At 39.5% G+C, this 27,666-nt stretch overlaps 2 protein-coding genes across 9 annotated transcripts in view; one reads left to right on the forward strand and one right to left on the reverse strand.

Annotated features, from left to right (window-relative positions):
• LOC135086971 (biogenesis of lysosome-related organelles complex 1 subunit 2) overlaps positions 1-27,666 on the forward strand; it is a 94,292-nt gene that overhangs the window by 51,379 nt on the left and 15,247 nt on the right. The gene's annotated exons all lie outside the window — the stretch shown is intronic.
• Positions 3,741-25,868, reverse strand: LOC135086972 (uncharacterized). Of its 8 annotated transcripts, none has more exons than XM_063981827.1 (4): positions 25,714-25,868; positions 6,645-6,707; positions 5,272-5,324; positions 3,741-4,280 (listed from the first exon to the last, which is right to left on the reverse strand). In XM_063981827.1, the coding sequence occupies exons 2-4, from the start codon at positions 6,693-6,695 to the stop codon at positions 4,037-4,039; spliced, it is 348 nt and encodes a 115-aa protein (XP_063837897.1). In that variant the 5' UTR covers positions 6,696-6,707; positions 25,714-25,868; the 3' UTR covers positions 3,741-4,036. The 8 variants fall into 8 exon arrangements, with proteins under 8 accessions (XP_063837897.1, XP_063837896.1, XP_063837898.1 ...); XM_063981826.1 differs by lacking the exon at positions 25,714-25,868 and adding an exon at positions 22,943-23,066; XM_063981828.1 differs by lacking the exon at positions 25,714-25,868 and adding an exon at positions 21,381-21,384.

Here is a 27,666-nt window from a genome sequence, read left to right on the forward strand (position 1 = left end):
TCACCAGTTGCCCTACGTTGGATGTAGTCAATAAGTCCCAACACACCCACTAGAACTCCCTACTCTCCCATTTCGACCCCGTTTTTCGTTTCATTTAATTGCCACCGATCCAGCAGATTAACTATATCACCGATCCGGCCCGGTCCGGTTGATATAGTCAATATGAGATCCGACACACCTACTGCCATGCCCTTCGCATACGCATACGAACGCACTAGGACACCCTACTCTCCCATTTCGACCCTGTTTTTCTGTTCATCCAATTTTCACAGACCCAGCAAGTTCCATCTGGATTATCTGATCACCAGTTGCCCTACGTTGGATGTGGTCAATAAGTCCCAACGCCCCCCACTAGAACTCCCTACTCTCCCATTTCGACCCCGTTTTTCGTTTAATTTAATTGCCACCGATCCAGCACATTAACTATATCACCGATCCGGCCCGGTCCGGTTGATATAGTCAATATGAGATCCGACACACCCTACTAGGACACCCTACTCTCCCATTTCGACCCCGTTTTTCGTTTCATATAATTGCTACAGAGCCAGCAAGTTCCATCTAGATTATCTGATCACCAGTTGCCCTACGTTGGATGTAGTCAATAAGTCCCAACACACCCACTAGAACTCCCTACTCTCCCATTTCGACCCCGTTTTTCGTTTCATTTAATTGCCACCGATCCAGCAGATTAACTATATCACCGATCCGGCCCGGTCCGGTTGATATAGTCAATATGAGATCCGACACACCTACTGCCATGCCCTTCGCATACGCATACGAACGCACTAGGACACCCTACTCTCCCATTTCGACCCCGTTTTTCGTTTAATTTAATTGCCACCGATCCAGCAGATTAACTATATCACCGGTCCGGCCCGGTCCGGTTGATATAGTCAATATGAGATCCGACACACCTACTGCCATGCCCTTCGCATACGCATACGAACGCACTAGGACACCCTACTCTCCCATTTCGACCCTGTTTTTCTGTTCATCCAATTTTCACAGACCCAGCAAGTTCCATCTAGATTATCTGATCACCAGTTGCCCTACGTTGGATATAATCAATAAGTCCCAACACACCCCACTAGAACTCCCTACTCTCCCATGTCGACCCCGTTTCTCGTTTCATTTAATTGCCACCGATCCAGCAGATTAACTGTATCACCGGTCCGGCCCGGTCCGGTTGATATAGTCAATATGAGATCCGACACACCTACTGCCATGCCCTTCAACCAACGTGTACAAAGACCAAGTCTCTGTACTCTTTTCTTTACACCCCTCTCGCCCAGTCTACGCCTGATGATGCAATCAAAATACGCTCTTGTTACTTCCAACGCTTCTACCGAACTTCACACAGAAGCACAGCTACTCTACGCCGTTACCCAAACCGATCCAATCAGCACTAGGTGAAATCAAACCTCATATCTTTATACCCTACGCTACACCATGCTCAATCAAGAAATAATCATTGTTGTTAACATTTCTGTCTTAGTTATTTATCCGCGGCTAAGCACGCGTTCACTACTGTTTTAAACCCCTTTCAAAATACAAATTTTCAAACCCCGTTTTCCAAAAGTTCTTTCTTCTCAGAATGTTTAAGTGGAAACATAGCCCTTGAGCCATGCGCAATTAAGACGCAATGGCTTTCCACCCATCTTCTCAAAATCAAGAGAAATAAAGTAATTGTAACTCCATAATAATAAAAATATATCCCAAAATCGGCTAGCTCACTAACAATGGACAAGTCACGAGCCTGTCCTACCCCCAACCCCCTTCTAGCCTTTTAGCAAATAAGTCGCTGTGTATAATTTAATGTTTTTGATTTGTTCGCAATCACAGCGGTCCTCATTCTAGCGGTAAGCCTGTCAATACAAGCTATAGCGCTGTCAAAATCAGTAGCTCCAAAGCTGCGTCACAAACAATATGCAGCTCAAAACCCAAACCATTTCAAACCAGTGCTTGTAATAAGCTAGTACGAGATGCAAAGAGATTCAAACATTTTTGTGCTGAAAAGTTGGCAACAGAAATGTAACTACCTCTCTGAAGCCGTGCGTTAAGATGAACCCTGACTATCTTCTTACAGCTGCAAAAATCTGCCATGGTGTTGTCCAAACGACAAACAGACAAGCTGTCTGTTTGCATTCCAAAACAATAATTCCTATCCAGTAACACAACTAGCCAAGTCCCTATCAACCGCGATCGAAACAATCACCCAAAGCCTTTCGGCTAACTTTAAGCTTGGCTACTCATTCACTCGTAAGCGTGCGGTTGAAACCCGCACTGATCCATATCGGAACGCCCATGGCTTTTCATTCGCCCACCATATCAAAGCGTAGATCTTGTCATTGCAACATGTCATTCAATCTAACCCCAAGGGCCAACCTCACTGCTTGCCTTAACCATCTTAGGACATGTTGCACCACGCTCGTCACTATTCCTACGTTACTAACCCCACACACGCTTCGCCGAAGCGTCGCGTCATTTCGTTACCAACTGAGCATCCCAGGTTGTTCAACCATCTTGTCCCAGACAAAACCGATCTTTTTGTTTCACACGTCCCTTCTCCAGACAAGAAGATCTAAGAATTGAAGCAGTTCGTCTTGATTCGATGGTCTTAGGAAAATTGGAGACTGATTCACTCTTTTTGGAACCCCGGACGTATTCCATTTGCGTTAACTTCTAAACCAAGAAAGTCATCTCTTTCATAATTTGTACATCATGTGACATTCCGATTAAGTCAAATCCGGTAATTGTTAGACATTGTCATTGACACTGTCTAAATAGGTAAGTCAAGTTTTAGAACAGTTCCAACGGATGATGATGATACAACCGTTTAAACATTTCCAATTGTTTAACTTCAGGGTGTTAACTAACATTCCACTCACACGGGCGACACATTCGCGGCAACTGTCACTGCCTTGATATTTATGATGTTATGGGGCAAGTCAAACTCTAAAGAACCACTTTTGGTACAACAGATGACACCAGCATCAAACATTTCTTTCAATCCAACAACAATTTAGTTTCATATCTAAACGACAGCTTCTTATGTCAGAGCTCCACCACAATCACATCAGATCAACGTAAAAACTGTATTCAATATTTTTTGTCCAAAAGAAAGACATTAGCAAATAGGCAAAATATCGAAATATTTTCACCCTACCTACCAATTTGAAAAATTTTACCCTACTCGTCCGTGAAAACGACGTCCTATCTACCCTTAAATACTCAGTCCATTTTTATAATAGTTTATAATACAAATAAGAAATGTTAAACAATAATAAATATTTGAAAGCCTTCCCCAAGTAAGAAATAATAAAAACAGCTTTTGTTAACCTGCATCCGTTTATACCCACATACGGTTAACATATCTACCATCGCTGATAAGATCTGATATCTAATCTAACGGTTAGCAACTTGCAAGTTGTAAAAATACCAACCGAATCTTGATATATACAATGCAAGATTTGCCCGCCGTTAGTATTATATTTCAAGCTTGGAACTTCACCTGGTAGGTGTCGGGTGATCAAAACTAATTTAATTACCAACGGTAGGGCTGTGTTTGATAATGCCTCGACAAGATATTAAGCTAAACCGTGTGACCCTGCCAGGTGAAAAACTTGTTAAAGAAAAGGTTATTAAAATGTCATTCAAAAATTAATTTAACTTTACAACCGTTCACGTGTAAGACGTCTGTCATTCTGTCAAAGTTTAGTGATATAAAAAGACAACCGAAATATAGTTACATTAGTTTTATTTTCACGATCGCGTTCCGAATATAGTACGAAATTACAAGGTCAATAGAGATATAGAGATACGACAGGTTTTGGGAATGACGGGGATAGAATAGATAGATAGGTGTGAGACTTTCTATATCGATTATATGGACACCAATTGGACACAGGGACAAGGACGCACATCGATTGGAAACAGGGATGGGGTTACATTGCAGGGACACGAGAATACATGGGGATTGTGGGGACACTGAACATTTATACGAGTAGTATTTAAGATACTACAAGGCGTGAGACGTTTAGTTGTCGTTGGGCACCTGAGCGGGTGGCTGCACCACGTGGACCTCGAGCTCGAAGGCCGGCTTCACCTTCCTCTTGGGAATGCGGATGGGGCGGCGCTTCTTGAACTCCTGCTTGCGCACGTTCTGGCCGTTCTCGTTCCCGAAGTAGGTGGGCTGGCCAGGCTTCGCCATCTTGCGCCTCTTCTCGTGGTATCGCATGAGGCCCTCGACCACTTGCATGCTGTTGATGCGGATCATGTACCTAAAAGCACGGATAGCTGTCATGCATATGCACATGAGGTAACAATGAGGGGGGGACTCTATCTCTGGATCCGCTGATGGCGGCTTCGGGATATTTCACCGGTAAAAGGGGCACTACTATTGTCTGCTAAGACTGCTAGGTTTCCAATGGGTATAGTACTTTTGCCTGGAAAAATTATCCCACGCTTGTTGTGTCAATAACTCTATCAAATCAAACCAGTGAAGGTTCGATATCTTGAAGTGTCGAAGTCATTTCTGAAAACACTGGAGTGATGACGCAGCCACGGTTCCAATGGTGTTACACATACAGTCATTTTCATCATCATTTACACTCGTCCATGATGTAAGTATGTAATATTCATGAAGGGACTCGATGAAAGTCTAATAGTAAATGTGCTTGAACAATGCTGGAAAAAATACAAATACCTACACGTAAACAGCCATGAATCTGACTCTGGCGCCTTCAACGAAAGGATGTTAACACATTGATAAACATCCGTAACCTCGGGTGCTGCTCATCCATACCCTTAATCTTCTAAGTATAATAATATAACTCAAAGGTGACTGACTGACTGACATAGTGATCTATCAACGCACAGCCCAAACCACTGGACGGATCGGGCTGAAATTTGGCATGCAGGTAGATGTTATGACGTACGCATCTGCTAAGAAAGGATTTTACGAAACTCCACCCCTAAGGAGGTAAAACGGGATCCACGCGTACGAAGTCGCGGGCGGCCGCGTGTATGAGTATAACATAGCTCTAACACCTAACCCTGGCCGGGTTTCATCGTTTCGCTACAAGTTCCCATGGCCAACTTCCAGCTCCATCATCATCTCAGCAGCTTCATGACATCATTGCGCATAAAAAAATCACGTGTGTATACAAAATTTCAGCTTAATCGGTTGCCAGGAAGTGGGTCTAATTCAGCTTGCGATATTTGACCCAATAAAAGCTTGGATTAAAAGGGTTAAATGAAAAAAATACTTACTGATCGATGTTCTGATCCTTCTGCAGCTGAACCGTGTTCAGGTACTCCATGAACTAGAATAAAAATACTGTTTAATTACAATTCAAATTAGCAGGCTTATGTGGTCCTGAAATGCGAAGGGGAAATCTAAAACAGAGTATCAATTTGATGGTAGTTCTCCAACATCATCTATAGCATCATCATCATTATCATCATCATCATCATCATCATCATCATCATCATCATCTTCACTGCAGGAGTACGACTCTCTCTAATGTACGTATGTACAAGCGGCAAATGGAGAATTTCGCCTGCCCTCCTCACGCTGGCCCTTTGGTTGGGTATTAGGCACTCCACAGCTTAAGGTATTTGTAGGTTGCACTGTTCGATGTTAAAAGGTAACATTTCTAAAATGCCTATAAATGAAATCTTCCAATTGCTCGTCACCATTCCCTGGACCGAACTAAGTAGATGTTGTACTAAGCTGTTGGTATGAAGTACCAATTTGCCTCCCATAATATTCGAACTTGCAACCTCGGCACACTGCAGTCTGCTGCAGTCATAACTCCTTCCTAAAAGTGTGAACACATCCATGATCGCTGGTAAGAAGTACCTATTAGTTTGCCTCCAACAATAGTCGAACTTGCAACCTCGGCACACTGCAGTCTGCTGCAGTCATAACTCCTTCCTAAAAGTCTGAACACCTTCATAATAGAGATTACCAGTGGAAATCACCTATCAAATTGAATGGCTGCTTATTAATATTACTCGCGCTTTAGGCCTCAGCTTTGAGTTTAGCGGGCAGCGGGCGGGAGCGGCGGCAGCGCGGGAGCGAGGCGGGCAACGCAGACCCGTTCTCGAAACGAGCGGGCAGCTCGCGCGGCGCTTTAGCGGCGAAGTGTTGTGTTCGGGGTTGTGTTGTCGAGATATTTGTTTTTATTCGCAAACGAAATGTCTGAACAACGGCGATAATTTTATTTCGATTGAAATTTATTCCAAACGCTCGATTTATTGTGGGCAAAAGAAGGAGTGCGCTGCCCGCTCGTTGCCCGCTCCCGCGCCGCTGCCCGCTCGTTGCCCACTCCAGCGCCGCTGTTTTCGAGAACCGGTCTATTTGATTTTACGCATAAGATCCTGCCGCTCCCGCGCCGCCGCCGCTCCCGCCCCGCTGCCCGCTAAACTCGAGGCTGAGGCCTTAAACCCGTCCAGAAATATGGAGTTCTGCGTAGACTGTTGGTGACTGCAACAATTATATTAATACTATGCGCGAAGTTGATCGAACACAAGCGCGAACACACGCACGGAAGTATGGACAACGCACGGCGAACTGAACTGTATATATTTCGATCAACTTCGCGCATAGTGTAACTGCGCCATGTGGAAATATTACGTACCGTCTCTACGTCGTGGGGGGCGACCCTAGACCTGGACCCAATGCGGGCCATTTCTGGGTCCACCTGTAAAGAAAGAGAAAACGTTGTTACAAGTCGAAGAAGAGACTCAGTAGCATCCCATAGATCTCGATTTGTCGACCTCTATCTTTCAAATAATGCGAATACTCGTATACTGTGATTTTTCTATTGCATGCATATAAATTATCGAAACATTTACCTGTATCGACGTTATTGTGCATAATGAGATAAGTAATTAAAACTATAATCAGGAAAACGATGGTTAAAAAGATTGTGATAAAGGACATCAAAGCTATCGATATTATTTCGGCAACCACTGCCATAATCAGGAACTTCAATCTAGCTTGGCGCCTCAGAATGTAAGAATGCGCAGTATCCATTATTCTAACGTATGGTAAGTGCTAGGAAAAAGAAATTAATAAATCAACTTGTGCACAATGTAACAATGGTAAATGTATCCAATATTACATCCTATTTTAATCGATGAAATATCGTGTTACAAGTGAGCTTTTAAACTATGTATTTTTGTCCCTTGGTAAGCCCCAACATCAAGATGTTACTGGTATTACAGAAAAGTTTAATGGAAGGCGCAGGTGATGGGAGAGAATCAATCAATCCTTTACAGGGCATGCGCGTACCTATTCCGGGCGAGTGGGCGCCATTTTTACAGTGTTAAGTCAATGTCATTGTTAAATTTTTATCACAGCAGTACGAGTAGGTATATAACAGATAAGAAGATTGAGATGAAAACGACCATTCATGTTTGACGATCCTATATTCTTAGTAAAGAACTAACACTTTTCTTAGGCTAGGCACGGGCGCCATTACAATTTGCCATCCAGTTTAATCGATGGAGCTGAACGAACATGCACGGTTGTTTCGAGTAGGGGGTTGTACTGGGTGGTGGGTGGGGGTTGGGGGTTGGGGGATCAGTCGTTTACAGCGCAGGTGCGGCACACCTGGGCAGATTTATTGATTTTCACCCGGTCCGCCATTTTGAAATCCAACTGGGATACATTATTTTGGACTTTTCACTGAAGAAAGTTAGTATGTACATTTTTATAGAGCTAAATGGTGGTCAAATACCAATCAAGCAGACTATTATCAAGACAAGAGAGACATAATTAATTTGGTAAAGATTACATACGCCATAATCAATCAGCACCTGCATGAGGCCGGGGACTGACTCTTCCTCTAATTTAACCATTATGTTCAACAACAGAACTGTTCACTTGTATTCTTAAGGAGACGACCGAACGTCGAGATGAAAACCGGAGAACTGACGCGCCCCAGCAGAGGCTGCGCGGTTGGACCGGGTGGGGGGTGGGGGGTGAGGGGATGGCTCAGACAATTATTGCGCAGGTCTGTACCCGGGCGTATTTATTGATTTTGCTATGTGGGCTGAAGACGGTCCGCCATTTTGAGAGCCATGATAAATTACAAGGAAGAATGTGGAACGTGTTAAAACTTTATTGCGCAGGTGCGACACCCGGGCAGATTTATTGATTTTCACCATATCGGTACGCCATTTTGGAAACCAACTAGGGATGACTTTATTTTTACAGCCGAATTTAACGATAAAACTAAATTTGATGGTGGAAAATGGTTGCAGAATTTGAAAAAAAAAACCATATTTTGAGCAAACAATAATAATTAATCTATTAAGACAAGATAGAAATGAATAATTTGATAAAGGTTACATACTCCATAGTCAATCAGCACCTGCATGAGGCCGGGGACCGACTCTTCTTCTAATTTAACCATTATGTTCAACAACAGAACTGTTCACTTGTATTCTTAAGGAGACGACCGAACGTCGAGATGAAAACCGGAGAACTGACGCGCCCCAGCAGAGGTTGCGCAGTTGGACCGGGTGGAGGGTGGGGGGTGAGGGTATGGCTCAGACAATTATTGCGCAGGTCTGTACCCGGGCGTAGGATTTATTGATTTTGCTATGTGGGCTGAAGACGGTCCGCCATTTTGAGAGCCATGATAAAAGGTGGGACGTGTTAAAGCTTTGTTGCACCTGGGCATTAGAATTATTGATTTGGTCTGTACCCAAACCAAAATGGTGGCAGACTTTGTTCACAAAGTTATAATAATTATTATGAGTAAACAAAAAAATCTACCGCCACCGCCATGCCGCTCCGCCGACCGCCATTTTGAGAGCCATGATAAATTACAAGGGAAGAATGTGGAACGTGTTAAAACTTTATGCGGCACCCGGGCATAATTATGATTAAATTTATTGATTTGGTCTCTAACTTATAGGTCCGCCATTTTGGGAACAAAAATGGTGGCAGAATATGCAAACACATATTTTGAGCAAACAATTAATCTATTAAGACAAGATAGAAATGAACAATTTGGTAAAGGTTACATACTCCATAATCAATCAGCACCTGCATGAGGCCGGGGACCGACTCTTCCTCTAATTTAACCATTATGTTCAACAACGGTTCACTTGTATTCTTAAGGAGACGACCGAACGTCGAGATGAAAACCGGAGAACTGACGCGCCCAAGCAGAGGCTGCGCGGCTGAACGGGGTGGGGTGTGAGGGGATTGTTCAGACACTTATTGCGCAGGTCAGAACGGCACCCGCGCTTATTTGTTGATTTTGCTATGTGGGCTGAAGACGGTCCGCCATTTTGAGAGCCGAAGCTGCGCAGGTGAACCGGGTAGGCAGTAGGGGGGTGCACGAATGGCTCGAGACACTTATTGCGCAGGTCAGAACGGCACCCGGGCGTATTTATTGATTTTGCTATGTGGGCTGAAGACGGTCCGCCATTTTGAGAGCCATGATAAATTACAAGGGAAGAATGTGGAACGTGTTAAAACTTTATGCGGCACCCGGGCATAATTATGATTTATTGATTTGGTCTCTAACTTATAGGTCCGCCATTTTGCAAACACATATTTTGAGCAAACAATTAATCTATTAAGACAAGATAGAAATGAACAATTTGGTAAAGGTTACATACGCCATAATCAATCAGCACCTGCATGAGGCCGGGGACCGACTCTTCCTCTAATTTAACCATTATGTTCAACAACTGTTCACTTGTATTCTTAAGGAGATGACCGAACGTCAAGATGAAAACCGGAGAACTGACGCACCCCAGCAGAGGCTGCGCAGTTGGACCGGGTGGGGGGTGGGGGGTGAGGGGATGGCTCAGACAATTATTGCGCAGGTCTGTACCCGGGCGTATTTATTGATTTTGCTATGTGGGCTGAAGCCGGTCCGCCATTTTGAGAGCCATGATAAATTACAAATTACAAGGGAAGAATGTGGAACGTGTTAAAACTTTATTACGCAGATGCGGCACCCAGGCATCAGATTTATTGATTTTGTCTGTACCCCGTCGGTCCGCCATTTGCCGAACCATGTACGAATAAATTTGCAAGGAAAGAATCTAATGAGTATTGGGCATTGGCACACCATAATAGGGCCATGGGTAAAATAAATATGTGACTACGGTATAGACAATGGACATGTTATTAGATCAATGACAAGTATTAATGCAACACATACCCCTTAATCAATCAACACTTGCATGAGTCCCGGCACGGACTCTTCCTCTATTTTCACCTTTATGTTCAACAACTGTTTACTTGTATTATGAGGAACCTACCAACAGTCGAGATGAAAACCAGAGAACTGACCTGCCCAACCCTGTTGGAACCCGAGGCTGCGCGGGTGAACCGGGTAGGCGGTAGGGGGTGCAGGAATGGCTCAGACACTTATTGCGCAGGTCAGAACGGCACCCGGGCTTATTTATTGATTTTGCTACGTGGGCTGAAGACGGTCCGCCATTTTGAGAGCCATGATAAATTACAAGGGAAGAAGGTGGGACGTGTTGAAACTTTATTGCGCAGGTGCGACACCCGGGCATAATATGATTTATTGATTTGGTCAGTATCTTATAGGTCTGCCATTTTAGGAACAAAAATGGTGGCAGACTATGTGAATAAATATATTGAGCAAACAATTAATCTATTAAGACAAGATAGAAATGAACAATTTGGTAAAGGTTACATACTCCATAATCAATCAGCACCTGCATGAGGCCGGGGACCGACTCTTCTTCTAATTTAACCATTATATTCAACAACAGAACTGTTCACTTGTATTCTTAAGGAGACGACCGAACGTCAAGATGAAAACCGGAGAACTGACGCGTCCAAGCAGAGGCTGCGCAGTTGGACCGGGTGGGGGGTGGGGGGTGAGGGGATGGCTCAGACAATTATTGCGCAGGTCTGTACCCGGGCGTATTTATTGATTTTGCTATGTGGGCTGAAGCCGGTCCGCCATTTTGAGAGCCATGATAAAAGGTGGGACGTGTTAAAGCTTTGTTGCACCCGGGCATTAGAATTATTGATTAGGTCTGCATCCAAACCAAAATGGTGGCAGACTTTGTTCACAAAGTTATAATATTATGAGTAAACAAAAAAATCGATTAAGACAAGATAAAATGAATAATTTGGTAAAGGTTACATACTCCATAATCAATTAGCACCTGCATGAGGCCGGGGACCGACTCTTCCTCCAATTTAACCATTATGTTCAACAACAGACAACAGAACTGTTCACTTGTATTCTTAAGGAGACGACCGAACGTCGAGATGAAAACCGGAGAACTGACGCGCCCCAGCAGAGGCTGCGCAGTTGGACCAGGTGGGGGGTGGAAGGTGAGGGGATGGCTCAGACAATTATTGCGCAGGTCTGTACCCGGGCGTATTTATTGGTTTTTCTATGTGGGCTGAAGACGGCCCGCCATTTTGAGACCCATGATAAAAGGTGGGACGTGTTAAAGCTTTGTTGCACCCGGGCATTAGAATTATTGATTTGGTCTGTACCCAAACCAAAATGGTGGCAGACTTTGTTCACAAAGTTATAACATTACGAGTAAACAAAAAAATCGATTAAGACAAGATAAAATGAATAATTTGGTAAAGATTACATACGCCATAATCAATCAGCACCTGCATGAGGCCGGGGACCGACTCTTCTTCTAATTTAACCATTATGTTCAACAACTGTTCACTTGTATTCTTAAGAAGACGACCGAACGTCGAGATGAAAACCGCACAACTGACGCGCCCAAGCAGAGGCTGCGCGGTTGCTTCGGGTAGGGGGTTGTGCTGGGTGGAGGGTGGGGGGTTGGGGGTTGGGCGGTCAATCGTTTACAGCGCAGGTGCGGCACACCCGAGCAGATTTATTGATTTTCACCCGGTCCGCCATTTTGAAATCCAACTAGGATACGTCATTATTTTGCACTTTTGACTGAATAATATAATGTCTACAGTGTTTTTTTATAGAGCAAAATGGTGGTCAAATAATCAAAAATCTATTATCAAGACAAGAGAGACATAATTAATTTGGTAAAGATTATACATACGCCATAATCAATCAGCACCTGCATGAGGCCGGGGACCGACTCTTCCTCTAATTTAACCATTATGTTCAACAACAGAACTGTTCACTTGTATTCTTAAGGAGACGACCGAACGTCGAGATGAAAACCGGAGAACTGACGCACCTAAGTGGAGGCTGCGCAGTTGGACCGGGTGCGGGGTGGGGGGAGGCGTTACAGCTTTATTGCGCAGGTGTGGCTCCCGGGGTGGGGGGTGGGGAATGGGTTAGAGCTTATGGCGCATTGCGGCACCTGGGCAGATTTATTGATTTTATGTATCCCTAGGTGCGTGGAATCGGCCCGCCATTTTGAGTACCATGTACAGATACATTTTGCAAGGAAAGACTTTACTGACAATGGCAATCACACAGCCATATTTATGGTAAAAATTCCATAACTTGAATATGATATGATAGTAACATTTGGCATAACAAAAAATCAATTAAATACAATACGTACGCCATAATCAATCAGCACCTGCATGAGGCCGGGGACCGACTCTTCCTCCAATTTAACCATTATGTTCAACAACAGAACTGTTCACTTGTATTCTTAAGGAGACGACTGAACGTCGAGATGAAAACCGGAGAACTGACGCACCTAAGTGGAGGCTGCGCAGTTGGACCGGGTGCGGGGTTGGGGGAGGCGTTACAGCTTTATTGCGCAGGTGTGGCTCCCGGGGTGGGGGGTGGGGAATGGGTTAGAGCTTATGGCGCATTGCGGCACCTGGGCAGATTTATTGATTTTATGTATCCTTAGGTGCGTGGAATTGGCCCGCCATTTTGAGTACCATGTACAGATACATTTTGCAAGGAAAGACTTTACTGACAATGGCAATTACACAGCCATATTTATGGTAAAAAATACATAACTTAAATATGATATGATAGTAACATTTGGCATTACAAAAAATCAATTAAATACAATACATACGCCATAATCAATCAGCACCTGCATGAGGCCAGGGACCGACTCTTCTTCTAATTTAACCATTATGTTCAATAACAGAACTGTTCACTTGTATTCTTAAGGAGACGACCGACAGTCGAGATGCAAGTCAGAGCACTGGAATGAGAACGGTCGGGCTCTGCGAGAGGGGGGGGGGGGGATGGGCGACCACACCCAAGCGTTAAATTATTGATGTACTCGTAACATGGGACGGACGATCCGCCATTTTATGAACTATGGAGGGATCAGTGGCGGGGCAAGACCTAAATTTGATGTGGGCAAGACAGATTTCGCGAGGCCTTGTTCTGTGGCGACCTGAAGACGGATTTTATGAAATAATAAAAAAAAACGGGTCAATGGTCTATTCATTGACAGTTTCTGATTTCTTGATTCAGTGATTATTTTTAAAGGAATTTTGCGCCAAAGAATAATGTTTGTCACTTAAAACCGTGTTGTTGCTTAATTTTGTGTCTGATTATGGCTGAATTTGTTTGGAAAAAAAAATTTTAACTACATTATTGTTTAGCTATCAATAATTTATATTTAATAGTCAATGTCTATTCGCGCATCGCTTGCAGATGGACGTGCCATCTGCTATTATTGTTTAATAAATTAATTATTACAATGCAGACAACAAAATCTGTGTTAAAATAAAACTGTGCCGGCGCATGCACTGTCATGCACTTATGACACACTTACCTAGTGCAGTGTTGTTAATTGAATTTTAATTAAAAATGGAAAGTCCCTTTAATCGAAGTACAATGACCAGCCGAAGCCCGCCTCCACCACAGAGAAGACCAACTGAAGAAGATTCTACTCCGGCGACATCAATAATTGAAGTTGTATCGACCGAAGAAATCCAGAAATGGATATCCTCCATTGAGAAATGCCTTAACGACATATGCTATACATCAGGAGAAGGTAAACTGAACACAGAACAGAAGCTGAGAATCAGCAACACAAGCAGAAACGTGTTGGGTGGTGTCTCTCAATTGGCTGTGCAATATCAGTCACTAAAACAGAAATATATCTCAGACCAATCAATGATCAAAACATTAATTGATCAAAAGGAGTCATCTACCGCACTAGGAGATCAGATCGAGGACCTAAAAGTATTTATTCGCTCTACCCCAAAGGTTGAACAACCGAATGTATCTTTTGCCGACGTGCTGAGAACCAGTAAGAGCTCTATAGTAAGACCACCAAGCACCAGTAACATTGATATTTACCCAGCTAGCAAAGATAAGACCAGTGAAGAGACTAAGAAACTTATTCAGACCATCATCAAGCCGGAAGAATTAAAACTGCATATCCGAGGGATGAGAAAAACCAGAGGTGGGGGTATTATAATCAGCGCTGAAGGCAAAGATGACCTTGAAAAATTGAAAAAATCAGAACTGCTGAAAACATCAGGTCTCAACGTAGAAGAGACCACAAAACGAAGGCCCAAAGTGATTTTGTTAGTAGTGCCCACCAACACATCTGAGAAGGATGTTTTTGAATGTCTCTACGAGCAAAACATCTCGGGTAAATATCAACACATTGACCGCAATTCTTAAGTTCTATTAAACTAAGCCACAAAACTGGCAAAAAAGACGGGCCCTACTGCAACTATGTGCTAGAACTTACTTCAGAACTGCGAAAAATTTTCATAGACCAGGAGAGAGCATACATTAATTGGACCTCCTGTCCAGTTAGAGACTATGCACTTGTTACAAGGTGTTACAAGTGTCATCAATATGGTCACTCAGCAAAATTCTGCAGAGAAACTGAATCCACTTGTGGACACTGTGGCTGTGCTGGACACACAATCAAGGAATGCTCAAAATTACTAGCACCTTCGACCTGTGCCACGTGCCGGCGCTTCAATAAACCAAGCCAGCACAATACGGGAGCAGAGAGCTGCCCTGCAAGAAAAATTGCTGAAGCAAGATACATGAGCTCAATTGATTATGAGGGCGCATAGGGCGCCGCAAAGGCCGTTTACTTAACGCAGTCCAAAGATGTGCAATTACACTCTTAGGAATATTTAGTTATATGACTCGCGATCGTATTATTTGTTTACACACAGAAACTATTTCAATTGTAATAATTATTTATTTTAAGAGTAGGTCAATGTAAAAATAATGCTTAGTAAGTAAGTAGTTAAGTATAGCAGTAAATGTAACCTACTTATTCTGAGTTTGATAATCTATTCCAATATTGTATAGTCAGCACTTTTTAAACAGATACCTAAGATACAGGCAATAAATTTTGCTTAGTTTAGGTAGGGTAAACCAGAGAGTGATTGCCCACTGGTAGTGATTGCCCACTTTAAGAATAATATTGTCAGGTGCTGACTTTGAATCACTCTAGTTAGATTTGAATTTACTAAGTAGATGGCTCCGAGATCAATGTACAGTAGATTTAAAATGTACAATAGGAAACACTAAAAAAAACAGTTATGGCAGATTTTGTCAAGACGGGTGAAAATGTTACTCAAACAGGTTAAGACTTTAACAATTTTATTAAGGAATTACTTGCTTAGAGGTAAATTCTTTTTTGTAAGTTATTTAATATTCAACTAATGGTGTATAGTCATGATGAAATTATAAGTGTTTTCTCCATTATCAATGAAAATATCTGATAAAATTTGATTTCTAACGGTCATTTTAACGGTGGGTAATAACTGTACGTAAATCTGCATATTTTTAGTTATTGCCCACCATCATTTCAGTTATTGCCATATGTTAATGTATAGTTATTGCCCAGGGCAATTATTATTAGAGTGTTGCCACCATGCAGTAGCAGTGTTTAAATTGCTCATTGCTAGACTTGTTTTGCAATTTACAGGCATAAGTATTGAAATGGCATTTAATGTTTCATTTCCAGTATGCCAAAGACACCAAAAGTTCAATATAGCAAAGAAAATTTCCAAAAAGCAATCGAAGCTGTACAAATGTATTCAACAATTTATTTACAAGATAAATTGAGGAAAAATATGGTTTGGCTTGAAAAAATTGATAAAAATTCAAACGCAAATACAAAAAATGAAAATCCTACGTTAAATCTACTAGTGAAAATGTTATTTGTAAGGAATTAGTTACAACTTTAGGGAAGAATAACCAACAGCTAATTGAACATTCTGAGCAAACACTTGAACTGTGATATCAAAGAAGATAAAAAAATAAACATATAAAATTTTCATTTTTGTGTCATCTTTATTTTGAAGTAAATGATTCTGTCTCTACTGATTCTGACTCATCAACATCAGCTCAAGAAATATTTGATAATATAGTTAATAAAGCAAAAGGTAATTTATTTTGAAATTTTGAAGACTGTACTACTAGAATTTAAGTTTAATGTTTTGTTTTGTTTATTTAAAGCCTATTTTGTCCTTTTAAAATTGATTATTTTGTTTTAAGATAATGGGCAATTACTGTGCTTTGATGTGGGCAATTAGTGTAAGTAGTGGGCAATGACTGTACTTTTTGGAGGATTTTAAATTTATTTCAATATTTTCTAAGTTATGTAAGTTTTAACTAAAAACTGTTAATATTCTGTTTAACAGTTTATTGGGTTATAAGAAAAAAGTTATAAATGGTCGACAATTAAAATACTTTCTTTAATTTTGCATGTCAAAGTGTTTGAAATCTTTAAGTGGGCAATAGCTATACGGTTTACCCTATCATTAGTTACTTACGCACACTAACCTTAATTTTATCGAAACCAAACTTGTACGTGTTTAGGCTAAGTTTTTATACAGTAATAAATTTATTCTTAATGTTTCAAAATTTTTGATGCGCGAGGCCCCTTGTTCCGCGAGGCCGTAGGCGGTGGCCCACGTCGCCTACGCCTTACGCCGCCTCTGGGAGGGATAATTTTATATTTTTGAGTATGGAATCCAACTTTTAGTATGGTGCAAGAGAGTAATAAAAGATGTCAAACGGTCATGGATAAAAGAATGAAATGGTCAATGCGTGAAGCAATAAAGAATTTGAATTTGCCACTATGTAATTTTAAATGGGGATGTTATTAAAATCATTATTATTTATCTACGTTCAAAATACCTACACACCCTTTACTCAATTAATGCTTTTCTAACACAATGTACAGTAGTCATTTCAATTTATTGAACATTATTCATTCAGTATTATTCAAAATGGCTGCCACTAATCGATATGACAATCTAGTGGCCATATTTTAAAGCAGACCGAGCATGCGCGGCTGCGCAAAATAGGGGGAGTTGGGGAAAACCTTGAAGGAAATAGTCACTGCGCATGTGCGCACCCTGGCTACAACGTTATTGATTTTTGTTTGTCCGCCATTTTATAAGCCGAGATTTTTTACAGATAGATTTCAGGCTTTGGGTAAAAGAATGTGCTAAACTGCACATTCTTTTACCCACCGCAGTGCTGTAAACTGTTGTAGGTACTGAGAGCAGAACTGCCTCGTCCAGACAGCGGACTGAGCCTGCGCGACTCTGCCGAGTGGGGTCGGGGGGTGGTTCTGAGATCTATTGCGCAGTTGCGGCGTCTTAGCCCTGATATTATTGATTTTATATGGGCCCTTTCGTGTGGACTACGGACGGTCCGCCATTTTGAGAATACTGAAGTGATTATTTTTACTTTTAAAGAATGAATAAAAACACTTTTTTTTTCGAAGACGGTAATGCTGACTTGACTATTTGATTAGGAGGACATTTTAAACAGAAAGCTCTATTATGAAGAGAGCTAAAGTAAGTATAAATGTCATCATTTCAAAAGGGGGTATTATAATTTATTTATATAGCTACTTTTGGTTAGTATAAAACTGACTTGTGTCAACTTTGACATATCAGATGGAACGTGCGTGGTGGTACGGGGTGGGTTGAGCTTTATTGCGCATGTGCACATTTGCGTAACATTATTGACTTTATGTGACCCGTCCGCCATTTTATGAGACTATTTTGTAGATGTATGGAACAATAACGATAAAACAATATGTGGAGGACATAATATTTTACTGCTTATCCATTTCAAACTATTGCGTTAGTGATACTTACTTTTATTTGACAAGCGAACTGACTTGTCATTTTTGACAACTCAGACGGAGCATGCGCAGTGGTACCGGGTGGGTCTAAGATTTATTGCGCATGTACGGAACAGGGGCATAAGATTTTTATGTTGTATATGGTGAACTGGTGACCCATCCGCCTTCTTGAGAGACAATTTTGTAGACACATAAGGTAGTTATGAAACAATAGCGATAAAACAATACGTCGAGTACATTATATTTTACTCCTTATCCATTTCAAACTGTGGTTTTAACAATTATTTACTTTCATTTCGCTAGCGAACTGACTTGTCAACTTTGACAGATCAGACAGAAGATGCGCGGTGGTACCAGGTGATTTATTGCGCATGTGCGCCCTGTCCGCCATATTGTGTCACGAAGAGACAATTTTATGCACGTATTCATAAAATTAAACGTAGAACGCAATACGATATAATACCTTTAAAATAATAAGGAGTCAGTGGCTGGTTTGTGAGTTACATTAACAATTTTAATTACTTTTATTTAGCTAGCGAACTGACAGATCAAATTTGACAGAACGGAACATGCGCGGTAGTACCGGGTGGGTCTGAGATTTATTGCGCATGTGCGGAACATTATTGAATTTGTATGTGACCCGTCCGCCATTTTGAGAGACAATTTTGTAAATATGGAACAAAAATGAATAACGGAAAAAGGTTACAACGTGAATGAAACTATTAATGGCCATCTTTTAAAGACATAAAGGGACATAAAATAGTTATGACTTGACACCTGTCACAATAGACAGAGAACGCGCGGTTGTGTTGAAATTTAATGCGCAGGTCACCACAACCGAAGTGACTTGTCAACTTTGACAAAACAGATCGAGCATGCGCGATGGTACCGGGAGGGTTTGAAATTTATTGCGCATGTGCGGCACACGGGCTTAAAAATGATTTTATGTTGCCCATCCGCCATTTTGAGAGAAAATTATGTACACATTCTTGTAAATAGATAGAAATACGACAGGATAGCACTGCTCAGTTCACTTTTTATTTCCTTGTAATATTTATGTGCTATTTCTATCTTTTTTTTCTGTATACGTTCTATGTCCTTAACTAAGTGATGTTCATCGTAATAAATGTTTCTTTTTTTCTTTCTTTCTTTCTAAATATAGTAAAAAAAAGATAAAGTAATATTATGTGCAGAGCATTATTATTTCAAACCTACTAAACCCGGTACTAAATCAACACTTTTCTTAGACCAGACATAGACTCCTTATCAATTTCTACTAAAACTATTGCTTCAACCATTTTTTCTTTTATTTAGCAAACTGACTTGTCAACTTTGACAGTTAAGACGGAGCATGCGCGATGGTACCGGGTGGGTTTGAGATTTATCGCGCATGTGCGGTACGCGGCCATAACATTATTGATTTCATACGTGACTCGTCCACCATCTTGAAAAACAATTTTGTAAACGTAGGATTAAAGAACTATAACGATAAATTAAAATAAGGACGACATACAATTTTAAGACAAAAACAATAAGTCTGTTCAGATAAGAAAGAAATGATCAGTGACCATCATTCATATTACAGATAAGTAGACACTGACTTGTCATCTGTCAGATCAGGCAGAGCAGTCGCGGTTGTAGTGAGATCTAATGCGCAGGTCACGTATTTAGCTAGCAAGCCGACTTGACAACTTTGACAGTTCAGACGGCGCATGCGCGATGGTACCGGGTGGGTCTGATGTTTATTACGCATGTGCGGTACGCGGGCTAGCATTATTGATTTTTAGTAACCGGACCGCCATTTTGAGAGGAAATTTTGTACACATTTTAAACTATGCAACGAAAACGATAAAATGTTGGACATTTTAGCAGCAAAGATTTTTTTAAGACAGTACAAAAATATCTTAATGATACGGGTAATCACTTATGGAGCATTATAAACAGTCAACCCATATCCAATCAACACGTTTCATAAGCCATTTTCATTTCAAACTATTACTTCAACAATTATTTAGCCAACGAACTGTTTTGTCAACTTTGACAGATCATGTGACAGAGCATGCGCGGTGGTACCGGGTGGGTCTGAGATTTATTGCGCATGTGCGCGCGGAACTTGGGTTTATTGATTTTATATGTGACCCGTCCGCCATTTTGTGAATCTGGAAAAGACAATATTGCATACATACTTGTAAATGTAAAAGGTAAAAAACTACATGAAAATAATGTGGAGTATATTATTTTCCGCAGACAATTAAAAATTATGAAAGGTAGCTCTTTATGGAGCATACTCAATCAACACGTCCCTTAGACCGGGCACAGACTCTTCTTCCTCTATTTTAACCATTACATTCAACAATTTAACTACTGTTTAGAAGATGATCAAGTCACAATGAACTGACAGAAGAACTAATGCAGTCGATAAAACAGCCCGAGGATGCGCGGATGCAAAGTTGGGGGTGGGGGGATGCGGCAATCCCAATACGCATGTGCTGCACCCGGGCAGCATTATTGATTTTATGCAGCGTCCGCCATTTTGTGAACCGTATGGGAAATGGGTAATTATTAACAAAGAACTTTTATGCAAAAATGATCACGATTACAATACATTTGGTAGCTCAGAAAGGCAAACTTATAAATGTAGCATTATTAATTTCGCGTAAGACGTACTTGCATTTAAAGATTTTATGAAAAAAAAAAGGATTATGATAAAGTTTTAAGAAGTGAGCATAAATCCGGACCAATTGAATCAAGAACAAGCAAGCGCGACAGAAAAGGGGTTGGGGGATGGGTCATCCGTTCAGAAAAAATATCACTGTCGATAATTTAAAATTACTTACGTTAAACGAAACGAGGACCTTCCCCTCAGGCACCACCCTGCCTGGCATTGGATGGATATACTTTATTGCTGTTCACACTATCAAAGTGGCCACCACCAATGAGGATGCGCGACGGAGGACGACTAGCGGAGTCCTCCGATTGCTACAGCGGGGTGGGAGGACTGGGGGTCGGTGGCGCAAACCCTTACTGCGCAAGTACGGGCACCCGACCCCCTGAATTTATTGATTTCACATGGTACACTGGTGTGTGGCCTGTTTTATACGCCATTTTGAGAACAGCGATTTTGCACTTTTGAGATGATAAAGAAAAATCATTTTTAGTGCAAGAAGATATTAAACTCTGTAAATTGGTATACTTGTGTATTGGTCTTGACAAAACAAGAAGGGAAAAATCTCATTGGACTGTAAATGAACAAATTTAATTACATTCGAAAGAAGAACAGGACTCTATGCTTGACCGCAAAAAGACGAGGCGTACATTGTAAAAAGGGTTACTAGCTTTCATACCCCCAGAAACTCTAATAGGTTTATGTATGGGCACAACTCCCATATTCACGGAAAAGTGGATTTAAAGTGTTGATTTTTTGATTTATTCGTTTAAGTTGTCTGAACCAATTGATATGGTAACTAAACTGCATCTGCATGGGAACCAATCGTTGCCAAGTTATTGGTTGTACAGGTTTCCATTTGTGTTTATTGATTTAAGCGCATAATATTCGCCAGGCTAGGCCGCCATTTTGTTGAGACTACTTGAGACACGCCTGAATTGTCTATGATTCGGCGAAACTCAGAAATACGAAATTATACTGCACTTTAAATCAGTAGAAAGTTAAATTAACTAAGTAGAGATCTATAATTTGTAAACAGTGTGAAAAGTCAATAAGCTATAGTATCATAATATTTGTAAAAAAAAAGAAACAAGATGTAAAAGTCAACCCTTCTGAAAGCTAAAAGCTTGATAAGAATACAATAAGAATTCCTAACAATATGAATTGGAATAGAATAAGTAGTTGCCGATAAAAAAACGAGTCTAATGACATCAATGATTGATACTTGAGAAGAAAAGTAGAGAGGATCTAATAACATTAGTGACTGGGACGAAATAATGACTAATGACAAATTGCAAATGATCGCTAAGGATTTTTAAGAATATTAGAAGTTTGATGAGTTAAAATAATAAAAGGCATAGTAATTAATTAATTACACACCCTAATGAACTCCAGTAAGTTAAGATTTTAAAATGACACTTGAAAGCTTCAATCGTAGCTTTTTTATTGAAACTTTTATTAAAATCTATAATTAACCTTGCGACGTTGAAAGCAACAGAACTACTTATGCTTGTAGGAAGAAACTGAGAAGAGAGAGTTGCTAGTCGTTCAGTAATAGTGCGCATGTGCGTTGATTCGTATTGCACATGCACAGGTCACGCTTCGGCCGACGGCCGCCATTTTGTGAAAATGCCGAAATGTTTTCATGAAAACTTTACGACGCCTTCATTTACGAAGGATAAACTACGTAATCTAGAAATTAATTATGTAACTTAGTAATATCTACGCTAATTGTAGTTCAATTGGGAATCAATTAGACCCGGTATAAGGTTAGTGGGGTGAAAATTTTAAGTTAAAGTTAACCTTTTAATCTAAGAAGTTAACGAAGACATCATTAGGTTAGGTCGAAAAATTTATAATTCAAATTCAAATTCAAAATGAGCTAAAATTAGCAAGTCTGACAGCCGAAACAAAATGGGCATGCGTAGATGTAACGAGACAAGGGGGAGGGGTGCTGCGGGAGGGGTGATTTATTGCGCATGTGCACATTGTAATAATATCGATTTAACGCCATGTTTAGGACAAAACAGGCAGCCATATTGTTTAAAATGTACCTACTTATTTTATAGTTTTTACAAGAATTCAGCAACGTCGTTTAGCAACAAAACGAATTTAACAACGACTGAGAATAATTATTATGTATTGGGTGATGGTGAGACCAATGTCAAAGGGATGAAATGGAAACGAAGGAGGTTATGTTTAGTAAGATTGAGGTTAGTTATAGAGATTCAAATTACATACCCCCAGAAACTCCAACAAGTTAAGAACACACATTTTAAGAACACTTGAAAGCTAACATAATTTAAATTGATTCCAGTTTCCAAGTCTAAAGAAACGAACACGTCTGCTAATAGGTTACAGGCGAACAAAGACAGATTTTGACATGCGTACATGTAACGAGACGCGGGGAGGGGGAGATGGCGGACCAATCAGCAAAGAGTATTTATTGCGCATGTGTATTCGATTTATTGATTTTTCATACGCGAGGTTGAGGTTAGCGTCTGTCGCCATTTTGTTATGGTGTTATGCTGGGATACAGAATTTAGAGATTCAAGAAAGATTTATTTTAAATGCATCACACGTTTAAACGATTCATTACCTATTTATTTATTTAGGTTAGCGTCTGTCGCCATTTTGTTATGGTGTTATGCTGGGATACAGAATTTAGAGATTCAAGAAAGATTTATTTTAAATGCATCACACGTTTAAACGATTCATTATCTTATTTATCGCGATCTCGTGTAGGCACAGAATGTTAGAAGTGAAGCAATAACATAAAAAAACGAAGTAGAGTTATGGGGATGTCAAATCAAATCAAGGCAATCATACACCGTTTATAAACAATCACGCTCATATGAATTCAATGTCAATTTACTGTTATATTCAAAATATTTCATCGATTAAAATGTGTTTGAATTGTTCATTGGCACAAGCAGGTACTAACATTTATAAAAATAATAGGAACAACATCATTGCACGATGCAATTGTGCCACTCAGAAATCTCTTATGGATTTTACATGCGCCTACTACTTGAATGCGTTTCTTGCGCCTGACGCCATTTTGGCTTCGATGCGCGTGGGATGCGCACAAATTTTCACCATTTTTTTTTTGCTTTTTTAGCTCCTTTAAAAACACAATAACACCTTGCCTTTGTCTTTTAATTTCGAGGCAAGTGAAACATATTACAACTCGTTTTACTTTACGGTTGGGTAACAAAGACTTCGTTGTTAATTTCATTGCATGAAATTTTCGGAAAATTAGCTGAGCACTCGTCTAAAGCTTCATCGATATTAACACTCAAAATCACTGCACTTATTGGATGCGACGTTGAGTTTACCATAAAAGGGCTTAAATTTGTATAAAAACTTAAACTGAGGTCACCAGAGGGGTTTTTAAGACTAGGATGGTAATAAATGGGAACTGAGACACTTTGGTGTTCACTGAGCAACAGGTGTGTGCCGTACTAAATGATGAGGATCGGGAGACCCGCGCAGAATCTAGGTACCCCGCGCCCCTCCAACCTAAATTTTAAGTATGGATTTTCCTGTCTGCGGGGTATGAAGGCAGGGGCATGGAAACTGGGGATGCTGCAGTATGGACCTTAAAGTTCACAATAATACGTTTTAAAAATCCATTAATGTAGGTATTTTTATTACAAAAACGATTTTTAAAAGTTTATGTAGTTTTTGTAACATGCATCGAATCGTGTGAGCATAAAATTATTACCACTAAAAACTACTTATAAGCAGTTACTATCATTAAAACCGATATATTTTATTATGTACATACATAAAATAATCGTAAAGTTGAATGTTAAAACAAGATCATTTATTAAATAATTACTTTCGCGTGTGTTCAGTTTTTAATAATGATAATTAACTATACCTAATGTACCTACTCGTATTTTGAAACTTGGAAAATCATATTATCATTTTTTTAAATCGCATATAGTTTACACATTCGTGATACTAATTTAAAAATCAGCTTTGCATTACGACACAATAAAATATTATTTTGACCTACCTACTTAATTAATGTGTTTTTATGCATTATTTGTTTTATTTTAAGTAATTAATTGAGGTGTAAACGTCAAAACCTCAAAGAAATATTTTTTCGTATTTACTTTACTTTAAATAGAAAAAATCTATGCATTTTTTTAATAACTTTTTAGTCTTCTAATTAGTTCGGTGGACACGTCATTCATTTTTCAAAAAATTTAATAAATTTTCAGTTGAAAAAAAAAACCTCGTTTAAATACAAAGCAACAAGTGTTGCATTGTTTTAACATTATTCTGATGCATAAAAAATTGGGAAATAAGACAAGGTAATAAATAACTCTTTATTTGGTGGGTTAAAATGAAACGGTTAATGCTTGTGGATATTTATTTTAGTTTTCAATAAATACAATATAAATAAATATGTTACTGTAATCTTGAATCTTCTGCTCTCGATAGGGCCAGGGTCGCCATCGCCAAAGAATTGATTCCATGTAGGTAAGTAACACATAAAATCACATATAAAAAAATATTCACCACTTTCACATCACAATAACTACCTAGATAATAATTGTAGGTATTTCAACAAACACATAAATATTACACATTGTTATCACAAAACAGTAATTAACAATAAAATTAAGTGTAAAATCACTCACTTATCACTATAAAACCGTATGTTTATTATAATAATTAAATCTACCGAACCAATTGTAGGATAAATTATTTAAACTTAATGCGCAATATTTTTAATATTTTATTTTGGTAACAATATTATTTTGTATTTAGGTAACAGGTAGGTAAGTGCTGTCGCCGTTTTGGATTAGAAAAATTACAGTATGCATAATCACAATGTAATAAAAATTAAAAGGGGGAATATAAGTACATTAAAAATTGAAAAATATTACGTATTTTAATCAATTTATTTAGCTTAAAAAAATGCAAAAAGGCTTTGGGCCAGTTGAAATAAAAACGTATATTCCCTCTTTAAAAAATAAACGTAAAAAACGACTTACCTCTAGAATTGCCGCACAGCTAGGAACGCCCTGCGCCTCATCTTCTAGATGAAAACCAAAAAAAATCCATACAACTGAACGTATTCAATTGCATGGTATTTCTTTAGTTTCCATCTAGCTGCAGGTCTTCCACGGCAGCTCTCCCCTGAAGAAATGGCCGAGTCTACTTCGTCCCTTCTTTATATAGCCTTGAGAAATCTGGAAAGATTCTGGTTTCCTAGGCGCAATCAATAAAGCTGATTCTGCGCACTAAATCATTCAATACAAGTAAGTACCAGGCAGACAAATTGGGCCTTTTCGTAGATATTCTAGTTATTTCTTATTGTTACTGGCCAGTTTTAGGTTCGTTATTGTAATTAATGTGCCTTAGAATATAGAACTTTAATTATTAATCAAAGCAATATGTATTTCTTGCAAAATAATCAATACCTCGGCCCTATACATGGGGTGGGATACCAATATTTATGTGTCCCTTTTTGGGTTAATAAGAATGTACTTATAGAGGCGTATGGCACAGAAAAAATAGTATGGTTGCTCTTTGTTCATAAAGATAATAGTTATTTTGTAAATACTTCTAAATACTGAATATTAAATCAGTTCTTTATAGCCTGTTCAGCATTACTTCGACCAGTTTAGCAATATTCTCAATCAAAATTATGTACTTTGCTTAAAACAACGTAAATCGTTAACTTTTCATGGGAATTTGCATCATGAAGTTATGGAAAAATTCCTTTGAGCATGTTACTTTACTTTTTCCATCTTTAATAAATTACGTTTTTAGAATAGTAATCTAGAAGTAATATTCACATAATAAAATTATGCTATTTCTAAAAATGGGAGGGTAGATAATGAAAATGACAAATAATTTTTAAATCATACATATTTTATTTATACAAACATATGAAAGTCAACCAACTTAAAATCTATTTTATAAAAATATTCCTTATTCATAGTATTAACTTGCAATCTCCAGTACCTACAAATTTTATCTATACTAATACAGTAAAAATAAAATTAATAACATTATAAAGAATGTTTGCGAGCTCAGTTTGTGATGATGATCCATCCGATCGATTTCGGCCATGGCGACCAGTCCGACTCCTAGCTGTCTTGGCGGCGCTGGTGTGCCCGAAGATGGCTTAGTTTGTACATAGTTACAAGCCCATTTAGAGTAAGTATGCGCACACCGTTGATTTTTCGTCGGCCGATAGTATAGTCGGGCAGTTGATCAGTATGGGCATGTATGGGAGTGCGCACACTACGCCGATTCGATTTGGCCGATTCTTCATACAAATTAAAATCGGGCACAACTATCGGCCAACTAAAAATCAACGGTGTGCGCCTACTCTTATTTTTCAAACTTAACTTGTCCAGCTTGCAATTTTTTCGACCATTTTTACCTTGCAATGACTTGATTTTATCTATATTTATACTAATAGTTCTATTACATTTTTTTATATTTGCACCTACCTACTTCCTGAACTTCTTATTGCAGGCAACGAGTGCTCAAGAAAGGTGCTGTCGTAGTGCCGTATGTCACTGTGTTCAGTAAATATTGTAAATTATTCTCTTGCTAGTATTTCAAAGCTAAATAAGGCCTTCATGTGATTGTTAATCAACAACCTTTTTTTTTGTATCTATCACATAGAAGTTTCTACGCTGCATTGTAATTGTCTGCACAAAACTTAATAGATTTAATAACTAATGCAGCGCTGCCTTCCAGTGAAGATCTGTACTGTACAGTACAGGTGATGGAATAGATGGCGCATTTCTTGTCAAACGAATCAGTTTGGCCATTCAGCGCGGAAATGTAGCCAGCATTCAGGGCACCATGTCGCGTTGTTTGGACAGCGATTTGGGACATATTTTTTATTTGTAAATATTTAGTCTATGTAGGTACGTTCATTATTTGTATTATGTAATATTCACCGTACGTTTGATGATTTGCAGAAT

The sequence above is a fragment of the Ostrinia nubilalis genome, chromosome Z (genome assembly GCF_963855985.1).
Source record: "Ostrinia nubilalis chromosome Z, ilOstNubi1.1, whole genome shotgun sequence".
Taxonomy (NCBI): Eukaryota; Metazoa; Arthropoda; class Insecta; order Lepidoptera; family Crambidae; genus Ostrinia; species Ostrinia nubilalis.